This window comes from Amborella trichopoda, chromosome 5 (assembly GCF_054954075.1).
Source record: "Amborella trichopoda isolate Santa Cruz 75 chromosome 5, AtrichopodaSantaCruz75HAP2 v2.0, whole genome shotgun sequence".
In the NCBI taxonomy this organism is placed as follows: domain Eukaryota; kingdom Viridiplantae; phylum Streptophyta; class Magnoliopsida; order Amborellales; family Amborellaceae; genus Amborella; species Amborella trichopoda.
In genome coordinates this window covers 36,471,636-36,494,766 of record NC_142340.1, presented here as the reverse complement: position 1 = coordinate 36,494,766, position 23,131 = coordinate 36,471,636, and the positions used below count along the sequence as shown (strand labels likewise).

At 35.2% G+C, this 23,131-nt stretch overlaps 2 protein-coding genes across 7 annotated transcripts in view; one reads left to right on the top strand and one right to left on the bottom strand.

The window, feature by feature from the left end:
- Positions 1-6,602, top strand: part of IYO (RPAP1-like, carboxy-terminal protein) — a 47,359-nt gene extending 40,757 nt beyond the window's left edge. For all 6 annotated transcript variants that reach the window (XM_088867756.1, XM_088867755.1, XM_088867754.1 and 3 more), the window contains 4 exons: positions 1,103-1,291; positions 2,357-4,633; positions 5,785-5,997; positions 6,112-6,602. In XM_088867756.1, the coding sequence (XP_088723882.1) occupies positions 1,103-1,291; positions 2,357-4,633; positions 5,785-5,997; positions 6,112-6,291 (2,859 nt within the window). In that variant the 3' untranslated portion in view covers positions 6,292-6,602. The remainder of the gene's footprint in view (positions 1-1,102; positions 1,292-2,356; positions 4,634-5,784; positions 5,998-6,111) is intronic.
- Positions 6,603-9,688: 3,086 nt separating this feature from the next.
- LOC18428443 (DEAD-box ATP-dependent RNA helicase 37) lies at positions 9,689-17,824 on the bottom strand. Its single transcript, XM_006837760.4, has 6 exons — positions 16,547-17,824; positions 16,301-16,384; positions 13,785-14,027; positions 13,249-13,416; positions 13,005-13,118; positions 9,689-10,624 (listed from the first exon to the last, which is right to left on the bottom strand). The coding sequence occupies exons 1-6, from the start codon at positions 17,339-17,341 to the stop codon at positions 10,115-10,117; spliced, it is 1,914 nt and encodes a 637-aa protein (XP_006837823.1). The 5' UTR covers positions 17,342-17,824; the 3' UTR covers positions 9,689-10,114.
- Positions 17,825-23,131: the final 5,307 nt, after the last annotated feature.

The window sequence follows — 23,131 nt, the reverse complement described above, 5'->3', positions numbered from 1 at the left end:
CCTACCGTGCTTCTCTTGATCATAGTCACTAATTTAGGAGTATCACGACTTAGGCCCTACGTGGTTTTGCCAATACACAGTAATAGAGGATTGAGGGACTGGACATTCCCCAGTCTCCCAATCCTCAACTCATCAAACTCTCTCTCTCTCTCTCTCTCTCTCTCACACACACACACACAAAAAAAATGCTTCCCCCTTTACCTGTCCATCCCGGATTTGCGAATGTGTCGAGGTTTATTTTGTGAGAGAGAGATGCACCCATTGCAATTCCTCTCTTAGTGCAGAACCAAAATATTAGCCTGTGCAAGCTTGTTGCTTCAATTAAGAATAGGGACAGTCAGACAAGAACCCATGATGACTTTATCTTTAAACTCTGAAACGATGGTGCCTCCTTGTACCAGTCCATAAGAGGTTAGTCTACCAATTAGATCCATTTTGAGGTTTTCCTATATTTTGATACCATGAAAAGCTTCTATTTGAACAGAGAAGATGGTCCTTGCCATACAAGGTTACCTGTAAGAGTAAGATGAATTGGGGGGCATGCCATAATCCAACTCATGATCATGTGTATTTCAATGGGCTTTTTTATTTCCGGATGCTAGTTATCCCGCATCATCAGGATCTATGTGTCTATATAGATTCTTGTTCATCCCATATCTCAAAGCAGATGGAGCTTAACATACAATAGTTGTGGTCCCTTGACACATCGTTGTCTTAGGGGATAATAAGATCATTATGACATGCTATGTGTGTGTGTGTATATAAGATTTGATTGCAATACCCCAAGTCCACTAATTTATGGTGGTAGACGCATGCTTTTAGTGATATCTACCGAATGAATTTATTTCTTCCAGATTGATTGTGTTTCTTGAAGAAACAGCGGACTGTCAGACTCCTCAAGCATGACTCCTATGTTGCATTCTCTGTTGACATGCCACATTTTCTCATGGTCAATTAATTAAAACAATTAAATTTTCTTTGCTTAACGACTCCATTGTATCATTAAAAATTTAAAAGGATCAACTGAGTCTAATTTCTTTACTGGGTAACATACTTTAGCTAAATTATTGTTATGATTTTCTTCTTTATATTTTTGCTTCAGGTGGATCAGATAATTGCAGCAGATGAATGCCTTCTGTCCATACTTGTGGCATTGGCCAGGCATTCCCCAACTTGCGCAAATGCTATAGTGAAATGCCCCAGACTACTTGAAACCATTGTTAATAGATTCATTAAGAAAAGCACTATGGATATTAGTCATGCTGATCTAAAATCTGTATGCCTTCTGAGGGTAAGTAAGACTGTCTCCTATCTCCTCTCTTTTAGACTTCGTTTTATATGATAGGTTTGTTGTAGAATCATCGTTTTTTTCTTTTCTTTTCTGGGTGACTCAGTGGGGATGAGTTGTAGAATCATCTTCTAATGAGAGTAATTAGGGTTCTGAGAAATTAGGTTCTGTTTAGTAATATGAGCAGTAGTTATGGGAAAATCAGGGCTTTGATTGATTTGAAGGAAGGGGGTTGCACCATCTAGTTGAGGGACACAGAGGTTTATCACTGGGCCTTGTTATGTTTCTGTAAGTATTGTGCTCCTTGATCCTGATTTGTACTCTTTTTTGTGTTGTTTTTCTTTAATTAATCACTGTTCTTCTATAATTAGTGGATTTTAAACTATCAAAAGAAAAGAAATGATTGCTTAAGCACAATGTATATTTCTTGCGACATTGTTATCTTGGGAACTACACCCAACATGAAAATGTGTACTCTGATTTTATTCAAGGATGGTCTTTGAGGCAAACTCAAAAATGTATATGCATCTGGTCTCTACTCGAGCATTTTTTGGGCTCCATAAGGGGTTTTTGTACACGTCACTGGGAATGTTGGTGGATCAACCTCTTGTATATCTTTTCTCTTAATACAACAGTTAACACTTTCCAAAATAAATAAATAAGTAAAATAAAAAAATCTCCTCAAGCAAGGTTTATATGTCTATGCGAGAATAGCAAGTTTCCCATGCTTAGCTCATATTAAGCTAGAGAGAATCATACTGTTGTATACTATGTTTGCAGTATGTGTTGTCTAGTTGAGAAGTTATGAGGTATTTGGTGGTTCATGGGCTATCTAACTATCATGAACTGATTATAGCATGTGCCATTTATGTTAATTTAATTAAAAGATGGAACAGTTATGACTTGGTGAATACGTCACTAAGTTTGCTTTTTTATACTTTCATAATGATATTATTGCATTTGCCAGTTTATGTTTCTATACTTCCATAATGTTGTTATTGCGTTTTCCACTTACTCTAATTATTGATTTCTTGATTTTCTGGTCCTCAACATTTTGTTTTTTTGCAGGTATTGGCTCAATCTGACAGGAATAATTGTGTATATCTTATCGAACATGGGATTTTCCAGAATGCTTTGAGGCACCTGTATATGCATTCTTTTTCTCTAGAACGCTGGTTAACTACTGATCGGGAGCAGTGTAAAATGATTTCTACTATGCTGGTTGGGCAGCTTTCTCTATGGGAGGTCTGCATAAATTATGGGTATTGCTTAACTTCTTTCTCAGACTTCTTTCCTGCAATGAGCTTTTGGTTGAGCCCTCTGACACTTGACAGAATTATGAAAGCCGATCTCTTTGTTGAATTTTCATCCGTCACAAGGCAAGCGTACCTTGTTCTTGGGGCCCTCTCTGCAAGACTACCCAATTTTTATTCAGTTGAACAAGCTCAAGATCAAATTGGAGATGATTTGGGTAATTGGTCTTGGAATCATGTGTTTCCAATGGTTGACACAGCGTTGAAGTGGGTCTCTTTGAAGACTGACATCTGCATCTCTTCAGTTCTCAATAGGCATGTTACCAGTGCTGGGTTTGTTATTCAAAATTCTTACAGAAGTAGCTTGATTTGGGTCATTTCAGCTGTACTGCGCATGCTTTCAAGGGTCTTCGAAAAGATAGCACCCCAAGAAGGTGTTACCTATATCAAGAAGAATAATATTCATATCTCCAGGCTAACGGAACTTGTGTTTCATGTTGGCCTTCTCATCTTTGAAAATGGAATCCTGAATGCTTCAGAGGTTGATAAGGCAGGCTTGGCTATTAGGGGGCATTCTTTTGTGCAGACTTTGTGTTCTTTAAGAAATGATAGTGATTATGAGACATCGTTATCGTCTGGATGCTGTCTTCATGAATTACTCCAGACTATAATTTTGGTGGATAAAATAATGTGGAGTGTGAAAGCTGAGAACAAAAAACTTGGCTCAATTGATGGTATTGGGAAAGAGGTTGTAGAACTGCTAGATGGGCTAACTAAATGGTCCCAAAACGAACTGAAACCTGTACTACTTATGTTTATGGAACACATTGCTTCTGAATGGTATATTCATGACTCATTTGAGATGTTTGGTAGAGGTGGTCCTGCCCCAGGTGTTGGGTTAGGTTGGGGTGCTCCGAAAGGTGGGTTTTGGTCAAGAACTGCCATTCTGTGTCAGGTAGATGCACGAGTTATTACTTGTTTGCTTCAAGTCCTTCCCATAGAAGTTCAAGAAATTGATAAACTAAGCCATCAAGATGATGAATTTCTAGTTTCCGTGGCTATTCCTTTGCAAAAGCTCAATGCTGTTTTTGGGATATGCTTGGTTTTAGGACCAAGAGATTCATTAATGTTTGAAAGTATCTTGTCCTGTGTATTGCTCAGAGTTCCTTTTATGAAATACCTTGGTTTATGTGTTCATCACTTTCTTCGTAAGAACAAGGGAATGGAGTACTTTTGCTGGGTATACAAGGAAGATGACTACCAAAAATTCAGTGAGGTTTTGAACACCCACTTCAGAAACAGGTGGTTAAGTAGAAAGACAAAATCGCTGGATAAAGCACACAATGCAGTGGACAACAAAAGCAACCCTAGACAAAACCAAACTAAAGTTGGTAATTTGGATACAATTTATGAAGAAACTGTTGATGCCCCGAGTAGTTCAGCTGGAAATATGCAGTACATCACATTGCAAATAGAGTGGGCAAACCAGAGATTGCCACTTCCTGTGCATTGGTTCCTGAGTCCTTTGGCAACTGTTGATGCCACTGAGAGTATAGATGTCGCCAGGAGTGGGCTTTTCTTTCTGTTGGGTCTTGAAACTATGTCTTCATTATGCTCTGAAAATCCAAGTTCACCAATTTTACAAGTACCTTTGGTTTGGAAATTACATGCACTGTCAATGGTTTTCCTCAAAAGAAATGACATTCTTGAAGAGAAGCAAACCAGAGATACTTTCAAAACTTTACAGGACATATATGGGCAACGTCTGGACAAACTGAGACAAAGAAGACCTGTAGTCGTTCTTGAAAATGAAAAATCCTCTGGTGTATATGGCAGAGAAATTCTTTACTTCATAAAAGAGGTGCATGAAAGTTATGGCTCATTTATTGAGATCCTCATTGAGCAATTCAGTGCTGTATCCTATGGTGATGTACTCTTTGGCCGGCAATTAGGTGTATATCTCCACCGTACAGTAGAAGTGCCAGTCAGACTTCTTGCATGGAAAGCACTATCCAATGCCCATATTTTGGAACTTTTGCCACCTATAAATGATTGCATTGGCGAGATTGAAGGATATCTGATCCCTTTTGAGGTACTGGATTGGACTTCTGTTTGCTTCCATGCCCCGACTTTACTTAATACTGTCATCCTTTGACAAAAAGTTACTCAATATGTTGACTGATATTCTTGTTAATGGCTGCTTGTGCATGAACTAAGCTATCCCAAATGCACTTAGCTTATTGTGCACTGATTCTTTCTTTAGTATGTAGTTTTTATGACTGGCAGTTCTCCTGGTATACCATAGAGGTTACTTCTTACTTAGATATCCATTCCTCATAGAAATTTGTTAAATAGAGTTTGAATGGATCTGCATTCTTTCATGGTATTTATCTCAGCTCAGGCAATGAATAATCTTGCAGTGTCATACATGAGTCATGGAGCATATAGAACATGCCATTTAGTTGTGATACTAATGCCTAAGAGGGTTGGATGACTTGTATAACATGCTACAATTGCTTTTGTTAAGCCACGATGTATTATGAAAATGTTTGATTTTTGTAGCCTGAGATATTTCTAATGTATTGAATAGCTTCTGCGCTGTTTGCTTTTGATTCCACAGATTGGAAACAAATGAATACTGCTCTTTTCACTTTCTCATTTCTGTTTCCAAATATGTATGTATTAATACAAACAAAGGATTCTATGAATAATTGCTCTAAGTATCTAGTTTGGCAGAAATCATTTCCTTCAGAATATGGGCACGTGTGAATGCCTCGGTACTTTTTGCACCAATGTTTTTGCTATCTGCTCCTATGCACACCGGTGGAAATTTTAGCCATTTTATTTTTGTGATCCCTGCTTATAATTTCATGAAAATAACAATGACACGGTGCAAATAGAGATTCCATTTGCATGTGCTTTGTAGTATGCTTTTTTCCTCTCGTTCCCAGTTCATTTTATCAGAAACATCCTAATGCATGTCTGTAAATGAAGACTTGCATTAGGTTGCATCCATGTAAGATGCATTTTCTTGCATCCAAAGCCTCACTGCAGTCTATATTTTCTTGTGCATGAAAATTGAGCATTCTGCGCTACTAGTTATCATACGAAAAGAAAGAAATGAATATAGGGGGAGGGCAGAAGGGAGGAGCTTTATCAAGCCCTTGTTCATCTAAGATTTGATACTAGCAAGATGTTTAGAAAGATTGACACACATTCCTTATCTTTGGTAATGCATTTCAGGATAATGAAGAGATACTCGAAGCATACTTGAAGTCTTGGGTCTCTGGAGATCTTGACAGAGCAGCGACTCGAGGGTCTCTTAGTTTCACAGTAACATTGCACCACCTCTCATCCTTCCTGTTCTTCAGTGAAGTAGGTGGTGAAAAACTGTTCTTGAAGAAAAGGCTTGCAAAGTCTCTTCTTCGTGACTTCTCCCGAAAAACTCAGCATCAGGTACATTGAATAACAACCCATTTATATGGTAATTAGATTGTTGGTTCCAAGGTTTCTTCCTTTTTTTTTGGTTAGATTGATGGTTTTTTATTTGCTTTCTATTGTGAGTTACAGGGAATGCTACTGAAATTGATTCGATATGAACCGCTCATGTCTAGAGATGGATTTGGGGTAGAAGATATTGCTTTGGATGCCCAAGAGGTTACGAGGAGATTAGAATTCATATGTGAAGCTTGTGACGGGAGTTCGTCTATGTTAGCTGAGGTTGACAAGCTGAAATCAGCCCTCTTGTAACCTAACAACAGTTTTGGAGAGAGAAACAGCATTTGAAGCATTTGTTTAAGTCTAACAAGGCCTTTAATCTGATAGGTTTTGGTCATGCATGATGAAGGAAGCAAAGGCATCAGTGCAAATTAAATTTTTTTTTTTGGGTAAGTAAATGCCCAATTTTTTTTAATATTTTCTAAGTGGTAGAGGGCCCAAAAGTTAAGTTTGTGTAAATTGAATTTTGATGTATGTAAAGAGAAACTCAGGACCATGATCAAAGACAGCATTTGGGCAAATATTGCAGGCAATTTATTTGTCTATAAATCTTTTTAGCTGCACTCTGATGCTCATTTGTACATATGTACATATTTTTCAGAGAAACGTGCTCAGAGAAAAGTGCCTTTACGATTGGCCCCTCGAAAGGGGAAATGGAATCATACTTAAATTGAAATAAGGGCCTGTTGGGGTACCTGAAAATATATTTTCAGAAATATTTTTTCATGTAGATGGCATATTTCCGGCGTGAGGATTGAAATTTATGGGGAACAGTATTTTTTTCAGAAATTATTTTTCTCATTTCAAATGCAAATAAAGAAATTTATATCCTTGTCTTTATCCTAAGAGAGTGGCCCACTTTATAAATTTCAATTAATCCCACCAAAACACCCCCACACAATAGAAAAAGTATATTTTCAGTTTTAGATAATCTTAAAATTTTATAAAAAAAAATAGTATCTTAAAATTTTAGAGAAATTATATAAAATATTGGAGAGAAAGTACCTAAATATTTTTAGAGAGAAATCATCTCAAAATTTAAAGACAAACTATCTCAAATTTTAGACTTCAAAAGAAAGGCACTTAATTTTTAGAAAAATTTTATCATAATTTTTGGAGAGATTCTCAAAATTTTTGCAAGAGAAGATATCTCTCAAATTTTTAAGTTTTAGAGAGAAATTATATAAAATATTTTTAAACAAATTATCTCAAAAATTTTAGACAGAAACCATCTCAAATTCTAAGATCTAGAGGGTACAAAAAAAAAAAAAAAAAAAGAAAAAAAAAAAGGGACACCATCCAAACAGCAGAAATCTATTTTATAAGAAATATTTTTATCAAGAAATATATTGAAAAGAAATAGATTTTTTGGACTTCCAACGATCCAAATAGCCCAATGTGAATTACAAGTCTCAATTTTAAATCGATCACATTTTTTGGTTTCTAAGCTTTCGCTATTTAATATTTGATTGGAAGGCATGAAGCATCAGTTTTCAAACTTTGATAGGAAGATAAAAGCAAGCGTCCAAGTTTGTTAAACCTGGAGAATATGGCCTTTTCTTTTTTGGTTGGTTAAGAGCGGGTGGAACCGGAACCATTGATGTTACACCATGCTCTCAAAGTTCTATTCACCAAGCTGAGCCACGATCAACAGAGAGCACCACCAAAAGGCCCCATTGCTTATATGTATTCGAACTCTTCTGAAGTTATACCTATGTTTGGGTGGACTCACATCAGTTTTATCTTCAAGATTGATGTAGGGTAACTTCAATCAGGGTGCAGTTTGCATACGGATGCATCCGTAAGTGCAGAGGTAAGATGCATCTTCAAATTTTGTCATGGTATATAATTTTGATGTAAAATATTCTTAAGATTATCTTAAGAGTAATGATCCTATAGGACCCTCCTCCACTCATATGTGTAAGACCCCAAAGGATCACCATTAAAACTGACACGAATTTCTAAAAAAGTTATCACATGGGTGTAGGAGTTGACTTTTCTATAGATCCTACACACATGGGTAGGAGAAAGTCCTATAGGATCATTTCTCTTATCTCCTCAAAATTTAATTTTATATCTAATTATAAAATTTTAAATTTAAAAAATAGCTAAAATCAAGTAGTTTCATAAACATATGAAAATCTTGAAAATAGACGGTGCAGATAATATGTTGTAAAATGCACTATTTCTGAGACTTGAAATCTTTTTATTTTTCATAGTCATACATCTCGATGTCGAGATGATGAATCAAAGGGTTTTCAACATTAAAACTACCTTTTCCAATGGATTTTTGAAAGGCATCCGTAGTTCTACATTATAAAGAAGCATCCTTATATAAACTTTCTCCATTCAAAAAACAATAAAAATCAACAAGAACAAAAAACGTAACACAAGCACAAAAAAACCTAAGATTTATTCTCCATAACCAAACTAAAGTTGCAAAGCCCAATATTTCCTTTCTCTTTCAATTTCTAGAAGTCATGAGTCATGTGGGCTTGATTTCTCTTTCAATTTCTAGAAGTCATGAGTCATGTGGGCTTGAAAAGGGCTTGACCTCTTCAAGTGCCCAAACAAATAATATATTTACTCTTATATCCTAACTTAAACTTAAATTTTATAATGATAATTTTATCTCTATAAACAATAGTCATGAATAGTACCTATAAAGAGCAATTAAGAATGGTAACCATGAATAAAAAATAAAACAAAACACAAAACATCCTAAAATTCCTAAAATGCTAAAACCCCCTAAAAATAAACCTTAAAATTAAAACCATAAAAGAAAAGTTTATAAAAGTTGCAACCTTAAAATGTAGAATCCCATAGACACCTCAAAAATCTATTGGAAATGTTGTTTTAATGTTGAAAAACCTTCTAATCGATCATCTCGACATTGAGATGTATGAATATGAAAAAAATTAAAAATAAAAAATTCGAATCCCAAAAATAGTGCATCTAACGCAACAATACCTAAACCGTCCATTTTCAAGATTTTCATATATTTATAGATCTACTTGACGTTAACCATTTTTTAAATTTAAAATTTTCTAATTAGGTATGAAAATAGATTTTAACATAATACTAAGAATTTTTTATAACACAATGATAAAATTTTAAGGTGCACATTGATTGGATTGTTTAAGGTTGGATCCTTATAGAAATAGCACCCAAACTATAATGCATTCTTAAAAATTGAATAAAATTAAAAATAAAAATAATTTTATCATCTCCAACTAATTATATCTACTTTATGCTTGTGCAGGAGCATACTATCCATTTACTCCCTTGGGTCAAAAAGCCAATGAAAAAAGCTACCTAAATGTGAAATTTTGGGATCCACTATGAAACCACTAGAAGATCTTTTTGAGCAGAATGATCAAATTTTGTGTTCTTTAACCCTAACCTGGCTGTCCTAAAGACATCCTTACAATCTAGGGTCTTAAAAATCACCTAGGGTCCTTACAGTCAGCTCTGGAACGACCAGCTAATCATTTTTGTTCAACCAATACCTTGGATCCTGATTCAAACCATGTCCATGTAACTGTAAATCCAGCAAAAAGAAATGAAAACAAGTATACCTACAAAGACGCTGGACTTAAAAGAAATAAAAAAGGAACGATGCAAAGACACCAAGGCCAGGCCGCACATCTTTGGTTCAAAATTTAATTTCTTGTCCATTTTTATCAACATCTTCATAATACAAGATATGTGTATGGACTATGGACAAAAAACCAAACCCCTTCCCCCCCAAATACTCCCAGTTAGTAGTAAACGAAATAAGTGGTCAATATAGAATCACCAGTGCTCCCCCAATAAACGAGGGGCAAAGAGGATCATTGCCAAAATACTAGTGTCTATGAATATCACTTCATTAGACATAATTCCAGAGAAAGCGAGAGAGAGAGAGGATATCTTCTTTTTCCTAATCTGAACAGAGAGAGGATATCTTCTTTTTCCTAATCATGGGTCAGACCCCATTCACCGGTCACGACATTGCCAGAACCCAACTCCATAATAGGCCTGAGAGAGAGATAGAGACGAAGAGAGAGAGTAAGAATTACTAAATCATGGGGGTCTAATCCCCCCACGCACTGGTCATGGCATGTCCAGGACCGACAACGCCGTAGCCAGGAGAAGCATAATAACCCCCCAGGTTGGGGCCACCACCATATGATGAATGAGGAGTGTATGATGAGTGAGAATAGTAGTCATTACCCCTCCGAAAATCACGACCTCCAAACCGACCACCGGGCTTGCGGTTTCTCCCTCCTCCATAACCCATTGATCTCGAATTGGCATAGTGAGAGAGCCAAGAGGGCACTTCTTGGTTGGCCTCTTGCATGAGATCAGCCAATGCCCTTGCTAAAGGGCTGTTTGCTTCGTTAAAGAAAGCAGTTGCTAACCCTGACTTACCTGCACGACCTGTACGCCCTATGCGATGAACATAGTCATCGATGTCTTTAGGGAGGTCAAAATTCACGACGTGAGCAACATGAGGTATGTCGAGACCACGAGCAGCAACATCAGTGGCGACCAAGATAGGGGTGGCACCACTCTTGAAGGATCTGAGTGCTTGCTCCCTCTCCTACAAAACAAACCTTGTGTTTTACAAATCAAGTTGAATGTGGATTTATTTTTCAAAAAAAAAAAAAGGTTGAACGAGGCTTTTGATGCTCAATTTAAAACCACACATGAACATGAAAAGCATCATTCCCGATTTTGATCACAGGATTGGCTTCAACCAACCATGACATTGAATTATTTATTCATGAACTGCAAGTATATCAGTTTGAAGATGGTTAGTTTTCAACACTATACATATAAGATCCAACAGGTATCCGTATACCTGTCTCTCTACTACATAGATGATGTCATAAAAAAGTTGAAAGGAAAAAAAATGGTCATGGCTAAAATGACAAGAAAAAAACCATAGCTATCTTCACCAGATACAGAGAAGCGCATCTATCATGCAACCCCCAATGTGCCTTGAATCCATTTGTCTACTAGAAGACATGAGATGCTGTGGATCTGCTAGTATATTTTTATATTCTGAAAAAAAGAACTGAAACAACAGGACCTTGGCTGTAAATGCAGTTTACAAGAAGATCAAAATTAATGGAAAATGACTTCTGATAGGTTCTGCTAAATATATTCTAGCATTCCGACCAGTTCTTTAAGCATGTGGACCCATTAAGAACTAGTTTTGGTCAAGCCAGGTGACCAAGGTAACAAGACAATACCAAACTATTATAAAATGGTCACTTGAGCACCAAACTGAGTCATTTTATTTGAAGAAGCACCAAACTGAGTCATCACTATTGAAGACTCTCAAGACACGGACTGGAGGCCAAGACAGGGTTGGTTATGGCCATAGGCTGCTCAAATAGCAACCAATGCAGCAATGCCTTGGCAGATGAAAGAAGCATGTTAGAAAGAAGGTGAAAAGCAGGAAAAAGGACCATAACACACACTACAGGGCTGTTTCTCATTGTGCCAAACATGTTTTGACATTATAAACCTCATTAAGAATGAAATAAAAGAAAAGGTTCAGTCACTTATGAAAATGAGCAGAGAACGTTAGGCATGCACAGTTCCAAGTCCACAACGTACCATGTTGGGATTTGCGGGTTACAGTACATACACAGATAATAGCTCAATGGAATCATGCAGGGAGGTGAGACATAGGAGTTTCATAGAAGCCAAATAGGCCATTGCTTTGAAATGCATAAGAGGTTTATGCAAAGTTACTTCTACAAAGAAGATTTTGAGTTGAAAAACTCTTAAAATTATGAAGAGCTGCAGGCAGGTTGTCATTGAATATTGCGAAGTAGGGCAAACGGGTAAAGAAGACTTCTTGGAGAACAAAATTAATATGGTTCAATTAAATTCAGAGCGATCAATCATGCCAAGACAAAATTTGCTCAATTTTCAGGGACCCTCTCTTCTAAGAATCACATCAGGTCTAATCCATTTTATTTGTGGGAGCAGTTAACATGAGGCAGCAGCTTTATGATAAAAAGTAAGCCGCACCCTGAAACCCTACCAGAATGCAATTCTGGTGCCGGAAGCCCATTGATGTCCTAAAAATCTATTTCTTCCCATGAAATTTGAAATTCTAAAAGTGGCACAGATCTGGCAAATCTGAGAACACTTAAAAGGATGAGCCATATAACATGCCACAAGATACACTACCTTTAGGACTTAAAAATCCATTACTTCCATATCCATAATTGTCGAGGTTGAGACTGAAATTTAGGGTTTTTTGGGAGTAGGAACATCCTTCTCTCGTGAGATTTGAGCTTCTGTTTTAAAAAGCCTTAGTCCTATGTAAACTTTTCCTTCATTTATAAAGACAAAAGCAACAGTGATTTCCATATATCTGTGTTGAACTATGAATATTGCCCTGAACATCGAGCCACAACAACATATTTTTTTTTAGAATGTTAACTTAAATCTGCAAAGACATTGATAGCATACCAAAGTCAATTTAACATGGTATATGATTATTGTGGCTATATATGATGACAGAATAAATCGTGCACCAAGTCTCAATACAAAAATTGAATATTGAAAAATATTAAACAAGCACAAAGTATAACGGATAAGCATGAAAGTAAATTACAATGCACAATAAATCAGACAGTCATACATCCACTCCCAAGATGAACAACTTCTGGAAATAAACCACATGGTTCTCCCTAGAAGTCAGAGTAATTGCCTATCAAACAAATAGATGAGTAAAATCACAAGTTTGAATTCTATCCTTGGGGAGGTTGCAACTTGTAATACATGAAAATAAATTAATAACTTTAAGAAGCCTAAGTGCAGGTATTCATATTCAAAATCAGCAAATAAAAAAAAAATGGACTAATAATCACAACAAACCAGTAAACAAGATAGAGGAACAGTTAAAGATAGAAAATAAAACAATGGACAGGGAAAAGAACAAGCAGATAGAAACACACATATTGCGATCTGTCACCATGGATAGCCGTCGCAGATAACCCTTTTGTACATAACCAGTGCTCCAGTGAATCTGCTCCTCTCTTTGTCTCAACAAATACCAAAGTTAAGGCTTGCTGCAGTAGCATCCACAAAGAAGACATTAGTTGCATTAAATTAACAAGGGGTGCCACCCATCCAATATACACAATATAAACACATGATGCCATATCTCTGAAAACAGCTTAGGGTAGAGCTCATTGATACCTTTCCTTGTGCTCCATTTGATACTTGGGCGTGAAGAAGATCCATCAAGTGGCTTCTCTTATCCATTTCTTGAACAAATTCAACCCTTTGGACTATCAAGTCAGTGCTGGAACCAACCCTTCCAACAGCTAGAAAGATGTAATTCGAAAGAAAATCCGCAGCCAATCTCTAGAGAAAAACAATTAATCACACAAAGGAAAAACATGTGTAATTGTAAATTAAGTGAAGAAAGGGTCATATTTAAGCAACTAAGCAATAAGGCAAGAGCATTATGAGGAAGTACAATATGATCCGCTACCATTAATAACCATGTACTAATCAAATTATCAAGTGGTCAGGTACATGTTCTTCAGTGGTTTTAAGGCAAAGAGGGTAATAACATATACAAGATCACAATACAATAATATCATTTCATCTTCAAACTGTCCGTAGCTGCCAAAGGATTTAAACTGACTTCAAGGCATGCTCCAATCATATCAGTATCTATATACAATAAAATGACTAATTATATTTCAACAGAGCTCAAAGAAACAGACCTGTATCTCCCTAGGAAAAGTGGCACTGAAAAGTACTGTCTGCCTCATACCAGGAGGGGGCATGTCCATCTGATTGACTATCTTCCTAATCTGAGGCTCAAAACCCATATCCAGCATTCTATCCGCCTCATCCAAAGCCAAATATTTAACCATTTGCAATGAAAGCCTAGCTCTTTCAAGCAAATCCACCAAACGTCCCGGTGTTGCAACTAAGATGTCAACACCCTTTTCCAGCTCCCGCAACTGTAGAAAACACGTCCTAGTTAAGCATGCAACAATTGAACAAAAATTATAATGAACTAAATAGGTTTATCTGGACAATGCATAACTTAATAGAAAAACATGACACATCCTAACCAATAAAAAATAATAAGGTCACGCATCACCACGAATGAAGCTATCTAGAAGTTTGATCAGTTTCCTTATTTATTTTCCATTTGCCTTCTAAGTTTTATAAATCAGAAACAAATATTCCCTACCCCCCAGGCAGATAGGGGCAGAAAGTGATGATCTTAAATAACATAGTGAATGTTCACAACAACAGAATTTGACTTGGGTCTTATCTTCCCTCGCTTCCAATATGAAAACAAATAAACAAAATAAAAAGAGAAAGATGAAAAGAAAAGAAGCAGATAAGAAAGTTTCACACAAGAAAAGGAATACAGAATTGCAACCTTCGCTGACAAAGCTGTAAGCATCATACAGCCAATTGGCTTCAGCCCTTGGATCATTCATGAACCTAGTTTTATATGAACTTCAAGTATCAACAGAAGCAATTGCTAATTACGATATAAATACTTCATCCACCCATGTTAAATTGATGACGTGATACTTGCATGTATATTGATACAAAATCTCCACATCATGGACCCCTAAGCGTCTATCAAAGAATCCTGTGGGATACAACACTAATTTCCACTTACATATCCAAATATGCCCCTTAGAACTTTACAAGGATTATATGGGATTATCTACAAAGAGACCATTTATCTTTTGTACATGGAGGTCACAATCATTTTTGTCCCTTAAATTAAAAAATGGGTGGTTGTAAAGTGCCATTGAATAGATTGATACAAAGTTCCAAAAAAATATTTCTCGGACTTCGTGACTCACCCCAGGCCATCCAATTTGATATCTAATGAGTGGGATTGATTGTGAGCTCCATGTACAAAAAAATAAATCATCTCTATGTAGACAATCCCTTATTGGACGTCACATCCTAATTCTAAGCTTCGAAATCTACATCACAATATCATGTTATTTTGCTTCTTCTGTATTATCTAGGAGATGTCCAAGAGGCAAATCTTACAGGCAACCTCCCTGAAAAGGAGGGAGCCCACCTGTAAGAAGGCCTTGCTCCAAAAAGATCTATAGAATACCATCTCCCACTTATGGGGAGAAAAAAAGGAAAGTCTTAGCCAGCATGGCAAGTAAAGTTTGGTCCACAGTCTCCTCATCTTCCATGTACATAACACAAAAGTTTGGGAACTGAAATCCTCAGTTGCGATCCCTGTCCAAAAGATACCCAACCTCAACTTCTGTGGCAGCTCGTTGGAGAATCATGGGAAATTGATCACCATGGCACGTTTTTTTGCCTAATTAATTCCATGACTCTGCATTACAAGAGGCTAAAACTATGCCTTAAGGTGTACCTACAGCTTGTACACCTAGTGGCAGAATGCGATTTGCTTGATGTCATTACATGGGATAGACAAGAGAGGTCAGCAAAACATTAGTTACAAGTTTGATATATAACTTTTATTTTCCCTGATAGAAATGTTACATGAGATCCTTATAATTTAAAACATTTCAAAATCTCAATGTTTCAGATGAAACTAGAACATTCATGCTATTAGAGAAATGAACTCCAAATTGAAGTCCACTGCTTAATTGGACAAAGCTCCATCTGAGGGGACGCTCTTCCATTGCTTAAACCCCATATTTTGGGTGGCAACAGCTATAACTTGATCGCAAGATGGACACTTTTTTAATCTCTCTTAATGAATTTTTCAGAAAACAGCAGAAGAAAAGACCAAAAACAAAAAAGGAACTCTGCCCAATCAAAAGCTTTGAGATGATCCTCTATGTAAGAATACACTTTTCAAGCCAACCAGCGAAGCCCATGATGCCAATATGATAAGCAAACTTGCCCCGAACACCAATACCAACTCTGAATGTAATCTCCTTGCTAAAATCCTTCAATTTATGCTTAAAGCCCACAAAGCCCATGAGAACTTTTAGGAGATACTTGCATCCACAACTTCCCATCCACCTAGACAGATGATCATATCTCCCACACCATTGAGCCTCCATTATCCTCCAGGCTCCTCAAGAAATCAGCATTAAAAACTTTATCGGAAAAGATGCTTTAAATGCAAATCTGAGTTTCTACTGAACTTTTCAAGTCTTAAATAATAAAGTTTTTACATAGCCGGAAAAATACTAAAACAAATCACCAATTAGTCACAAAAACAACAATAGGACATCAAGAAAGCACAATAGGACATCATGAAAACCTGGTGATGGATTGGTGCCCCGCCATATGCAACAACCACCTTGACACCTGTTTGATAGGCGAACTTCTTAGCTTCCTGGTGTATCTGCACAAATAACACCCAAAGAAAGAAAGAGAGAAAGAAATTTAGTAAATAAAAAACATAAAACTTATTCAAAAACAGTATTTATAGAGAACACTTAATAAGCCCAAATTCAAGGTTCATCTCTTCTACAAAAATTGACTCAGAAGAAGAAAAGGACGTAACCTGACATGAAAGCTCTCTTGTGGGCGAAAGGATAAGAGCTGAAGGATACACCATTCTTGCTCCCCGTGGCCTCTGGGACGGGGTTGATCGCAAAATCCCGCTAATTATAGGGAAACAAAAGGCTGCTGTTTTACCCGAACCAGTCTGAGCACATGCCATGAGATCTCTACCTGCCAAACAGATTGGGATCGCATGTCTTTGAACTGGTGTGGGTTTCACATAATTGCACCTCCTAATGTTTTGGTTAAGAGCCTCAACCAAATCTATCTCTGCAAAAGTATTCACGGGAGGAGGAACATTCTCTCCTGTTGTTTCAACTGGTATATCTTCGTAGGCATCAAAATTAATACCTGTGTTTTCGTTATCAACACTCTCCTTCTCAAATGGGTTCGGCTCTCTTTCTCTACCTCTAGTCTCTTTCTCGAATGGGTAAGGCTCTCTCTCTCTACCCCGATGATCCCAGCTCCCTTGCCTGTTACTATTATTGCTCCATCCGTTGATGCGATTGTTGCGAACATTGTCCACAATACCGTAATTACCATAGTTAGGGCTTATGTTCGCCATGTCCCAGCCCGGCCAATTATCAAAAGGGGAAGCAGAACCTACAACTTTTGCAGGTACATTAGCAGAAGAAGCACCATGAGGGTTGGCATTAGGGCTAGTATAAGGGGCTGCTTCAGCAGAGAGGGGCTTGTTTCGAAGATGAGGAGGCACATAAGAATCCCTAGAACCACGATTAGGTTTTTTACCAGTCAAGTCTTCATTCGCTACAGCATCAGCCCATGATGCAGCCATGTCGAAAATTCTTCCAATCCAAGAAAACTGTTTGCTCCGAAAACCCCTAAAGCTCTAACCTAATAGACTGCTTTGCTTGTCTTTGCCGCTTTAATGAAGCCCTAAATTTGTCCTACCAGCTAAGAATAGAAAAGAGAAGAAACCTTTACAGTAAAACACTCTGGCGTATTCAAACCCTAATGCATGTTTCTCTCTTTCCTCCAATGCCTTTTCCCACTGCCCTAATGGCCAACATGTACACAAGCAAATGCTGCAAAAACAGAAAGAAAGAGAAAACCCTAACCCTAACCCTAACTCAAGCTCTGATGGATCATCAGATCAATTTTAACTATTACAGAGCAGAGAAATCACGACATAATCAATCAAACTGAGTATTTAAACAAACCTGAAACAATTTCTTGTAACCGCACTCCGCTCATGAGAGAAGAAACAGAGAATATTTTTGCTTTGTTTTTCTTCTGCCTGTTTTTTATAACAGAAAATAGGGCTAGGCGGGAAGTTGCGCGTTATTTATATTTATTTACTATTACTTGTAATTTTATATTATCAGAAATGGAAAATGACACGTTTAATCCCAACTTTTTCTTTAATTTCGAGATAATCCTGAAACCTAAATCCGCGTACTATTTTGAGAACTTACGTACGAATACAGTAGTCAATTATCAAATGGGTATTCATTTATTCGAAATTACAAGCACTTTTCTGTCTTTATCATTATTTTAGATGCTCTATCTGACAATAAAAATACCGGATATGTCCTGAAACTTAGCCCTGAAGAAAAATATAATTTTTATAAGGCCTAAGTTTTATGAAAACAAAGTATGAAAAGAAACTTTATTAAGATAGCATAAATAAGAACATAAAAAAAAATAAAAATAAAAAATAAGATGATCAATGATAATTGAAAAAAATAAGACGGTGAAGATGGTCGATAAAATGCCTTTAACATTTTAATGATATTTTGGTCATTTAATTTTTTTATTTATTCTTAGTATATTTTAATAGGTGCTTGTGGGTGAAAAACATTGTTAAGTAAAATTTTATTTCAATATGAGAAAGGAAAAAAAAAGAAGTAAAATTGAACTACTTGAACATGCTCTTAAATCTGGAATACTCCCAACTTGGAGACTTATAATTTATCAAACACAGTTTTCATAGCATGTTTAATTCCAGAGAATCTATCAAATGCAATATTTTACATATCCAAATACAATTTTAAAACTTCCCAATTTTCACGCTTTCAATCACCCTAAAACCCAGTGAATCATTTATTTCTTTCACATGACGGGGCATCGAAAAGAGAGAAAACAAAGTGAACGATAAGAATTTAGGTGTCATTAGATGTGAAATTGGATGGTTTAGATAAAGGAAAAAGTTTATATAAAGATGCAACCTTATAATGTAGAACTATGGATGCACCTCAAAAATCCATCGAAAAAGGTAATTTTAATTTTGAAAAACCTTTTGATTGATCATCTTGACATCGACATATATGATCATGAAAAATAAAAAGATTTTAAGTCTAAGAAATAATGCATTTTACAACATATTATCTACACCGTCCATTTTCAAGATTTTCATATATTTATAGATCTACTTGATTTTAACCATTTTTGAAATTTAAAATTTTATAATTAGATATAAAAATAGATTTTGAGATAATCTTAAGGACATTTTACAGCAAAATTATATACCATGATAAAATTTGAAGGTGCACCTTACCTCTACACCTACGGATGCATTAGTATGCAAACTGCACCTGATAAATGATTGATAGACATAAAACTTAAAATAAAAATTCTCGAATTGTATGACACACTCAAGCTATTGGATCTCACATCGGATGACTAAAGTTTATTGTGACCTTCTTGTATTAAAAATAAATGGTCCTATAATATACAATAAAAAATAAAATAACACATGAGAATAAAACTAATGCAAGGGGTTTCTTATGTGGAAAAAGTTTATATAAGTTGCAACCATAAAATGTAAAATTAAGGTATTTCTAATAAATCCATCGTAAAAAGTTGTTTTGAAGATGGAAAACTCTCTAATTAGATTATCTCGACATTGAGATGTATGAATATGAAAAAAGAAAGATTAAGTCTAAAAAATAGTGCATCTTTCAACATACTATCTAGACTGTCAATTTTCAAATTTTTCATGTGTTATAGATCTACTTGATTTGAATCACTTTTAGGATACAAAATTTAATAATTAGAGATGAAAGTGGATTCTCAAACCATCCAAACAAATTTCGACACCAAAATTATATCTCATATTAAAATTCCGTGGTGCACCTTATACAAGCCACACCCCCATTACACAACAAAGAAAAAAGTTTATATAAGGTTGCAACTTTAAAATGTAAAAATAATAATATACCTAAAAAATCTATCGAAAAAGGTTATTTTAATATTAAAAACCCTCTAATCGATCATCTTGACATCAAGATGTATGAATATAAAAAAAAAAAAATTAAGTTAAAAAAATAGTGTATCTTGCAACACATTATCTAGACTTTATATTTTCTAGATTTTCATATGTTTATAGATCTACTTGATTTTAACTATTTTTAAAATTTAAAATTTTATAATTAGATATGACAATAGATTTCCATATAATTCTAAAAACATTTTCCACTAAAATTACATGTTAACGATAAAAATTGGTGGTACGCTTTAATTGGATACTTTAATATTGCAACCTTATAGAAACCACATCCTTATGCAAAGCATAACACACCACGAAAATTTTAAGCCGTATTACTTGGTCATTTGTATCAAAAGTAAGGGCAATTTAATCATTTTCACATAGAGATTCTAAACGCCAAAGATTCTTCCGGTGGTGGTGCAAAAAGTGGCTTTCCGTCTAGTACGGTGGAAAAATATCTCGTGACTTGGCTTTTTCTTTTTTATCTATTTATTTATTTTTCATTTTACGCACGTGCCATTATTGTTTACCATAATTTTTAGCATTTTACGGGAGTTCAGGGAAAATATTTTGAAACTATAAGAGGCTCCGACAAAATGAGAGCATCCAGTTTACAAAATATTAACTACCAAGATTTCCATAAACATTCATTTAGCCCTTCGTTGAATATTTTCACATTTTCCCGTGCTAGTAAAATGTCAATTGTTTTTTTTTGACAATGTTATTAAAATTTATTAATAAAACATAGAGATTACATCATTAGAGATGATCAAAGAATGAAAGATAATACTTTTTTTAAGGAGAGTTTCTGCTATACACATGGTGAAAAGAAACCATCAAAGAAGCCGCCAAAATGCGGACATTGCTATTTCGTGTGTAAGTGATTTTCCATGGAAAAAGGTTTATTTCGATTTTTCTTTACTTAAAAAGCACATATAGCATGCTCGTGAGCATACTCCGCCTTGTGCACCATTTGATTAAAAATCAACCCATTAGGGGAGGATAATAGATGGACCCTACTTTCTAGAGAAAATATCGTATATATTTATTATATTTAGAATTATGATGGAATTACCACGAAGTTTATGTTATCATATGTGCATCAGCTTTTTCAACTTCATAACATTTTTTTTTTAAAAGATGGAACCGCCCTTTTCGATTTTTGAGAAATTGAAATGTTTAAATGTTTCGGTTTTTCAAATAATAGGAAAATCTACTTTTTCGGTATTTGAAAAATCGAACAGTAACCCAAATTGGTTTTTCAACAACTTAAATTGGGTTTCGTCCCTCAACAACTGGAAAAAATTATAATTTTCAGTTTTTGAAAAACCGAAGCATGATATTTTCAGTTTTTCAAAAACCAAAAACTATCTTTTATTTTCCAGTTTTTGAAAAAGAAAAAAATCCAAATTTTGTTATTTTAAAAAACCAAAAACACAATATTTTTAGTTTTCCAAAAATTGAAAATCTGTCTCTTTCGAGTAAGTTATGAAAGATAATTTTTGGTTATTGAAAAATCGAAAATATCTAATTTTCAGTTTTTTAAAAACCGAAAACATGACAATTTTAGTTTTTCAAAAACCGAAATTCCGTCTCTCTCCAGTAAATTTTCCAGCAAGTTACTAGAAGATGAAAAGTAGTTTTCGGTTTTTGAAAAATTGAAAATATCCAATTTTTAGTTTTTGAAAAATAGAAAACATGACAATCTCGGTTTTTCAAAAACCAAAAATCTATCTCTTTCCAGTAAATTTTCCATTAAGTTACTGAAAAATGAAAATTAGTTTTCGATTTTTGAAAACCGAATTGGGTTACTTTTTGGTTTTTCTAAAGACCAAAAAGCTTATCTTTCGGTTTTTGAAAAATCAAAATGCTTAAACATATGGTTATTTCAAAAACCGGATAGGGCAGTTCCATCTTCATAAATAAAGAAAAAACAGAAAATGAAACTTGCAACTTGCGTTGAGCAACATCATCATCATGATAGTATTTTTCCAACGTAGATATCATTAATTAATAAGTTTAGTAGAATTTAGAGCCTTGACAACCTCTAAATATCAAAAGAGCATTCAACCATGACTTATTGCAAATTTAGACATTAAAAAGAAAACTACTTTCTTTTAATAGGGAGAGAGTATAGCCAGTCGTCACTGCTGTGGTTTTCGAATCCAAATACACGTTGCTTTACTTCCAATTTATTATTGCATTGGTTGTTGCTTTGCCAACTTACCTACAATTTATTCACATTGGTTACCATCTATGCTGCCTCTAAACCATTTGATGATAATGAATTATATACCTCTTCTCACAAGGAACTTGCATAAAAACAGAGCCCAAATTGAAGTTGGGAAAGACCCAGCAATCAACCCTGGTAAATAATGTGTGTGAGCGAGAGAGAGAAGGAGAGAGAGAGGGGAATGAGTGTCATTTCCAATGGTTACTTGATTTGATCCATTATTGAAGTTTAAAAATTCTTAAATAGAGATGAAAATATATTATAAGGCCGTCCTAAGAAGTTTTTACACTAAAATTGCATCTTATAATAAAATTTGGAGGTACATCTTATTTGGATTGTTTAGGTCACAACCTTATACAAATCACACCCTTAAATAAAACAAATCTAAACAAGGTTAAAAAGTAGAGAAAAAATCGATTTTGAAAATTAAATTTATGACCATAGGGTATTTTAGAAATCATCTAAAAAAGAAGGAACTATAAAAATAAATATTCGTAGAAAAATACTTTTCAATCTTTATCAAATGATAGAAAATATATAAAAACACATTACAAATAAATTTCTTCTTTTTTAAAAGAAATTAATTATTTTTTTATAAATTTAATTCGGATTTAAATGGACCCCACCCATAGGCCGATTCCAAGTAACCCGGCCTTGTCCAATTCAACTCGGGCAGTTCATCTAATACTGGGAAAAACCTAACAATCAAATACAACAAAAAAACATGAGAGAGATAAGAGGGGGAATGAGGTTCATTGATGCATGTAGGAGTCACGTTCCCATTATTCCTCTCCGAAAGTTTGCCAAACAACAAATGTAAGAGTTTTCTTCGATGGAATTTAACCGGGATTTGTGTTTGCACCGGAAAACAAAGAAAAGGGCTGGCATATTAGGCTTCTGCCGGAAGTGTCATTGATCTTGATCAATTTGAAAGCCATGGCTAGAATGTGAAGGTAGTAAACGGTTTGAATCCGCCAAGTAGAGAGAGAACCAAAGTCTGAATCATGGAGAAAGAGAGAGAGAGACAGAGTTTGAATCATCTCTTTTATATCGAAAAGTAAGACAAAAGAAGAACAAAAACTAGAGATTTGACCTCTTCCTTAAGGAAGCTAGAGAAAATGAGT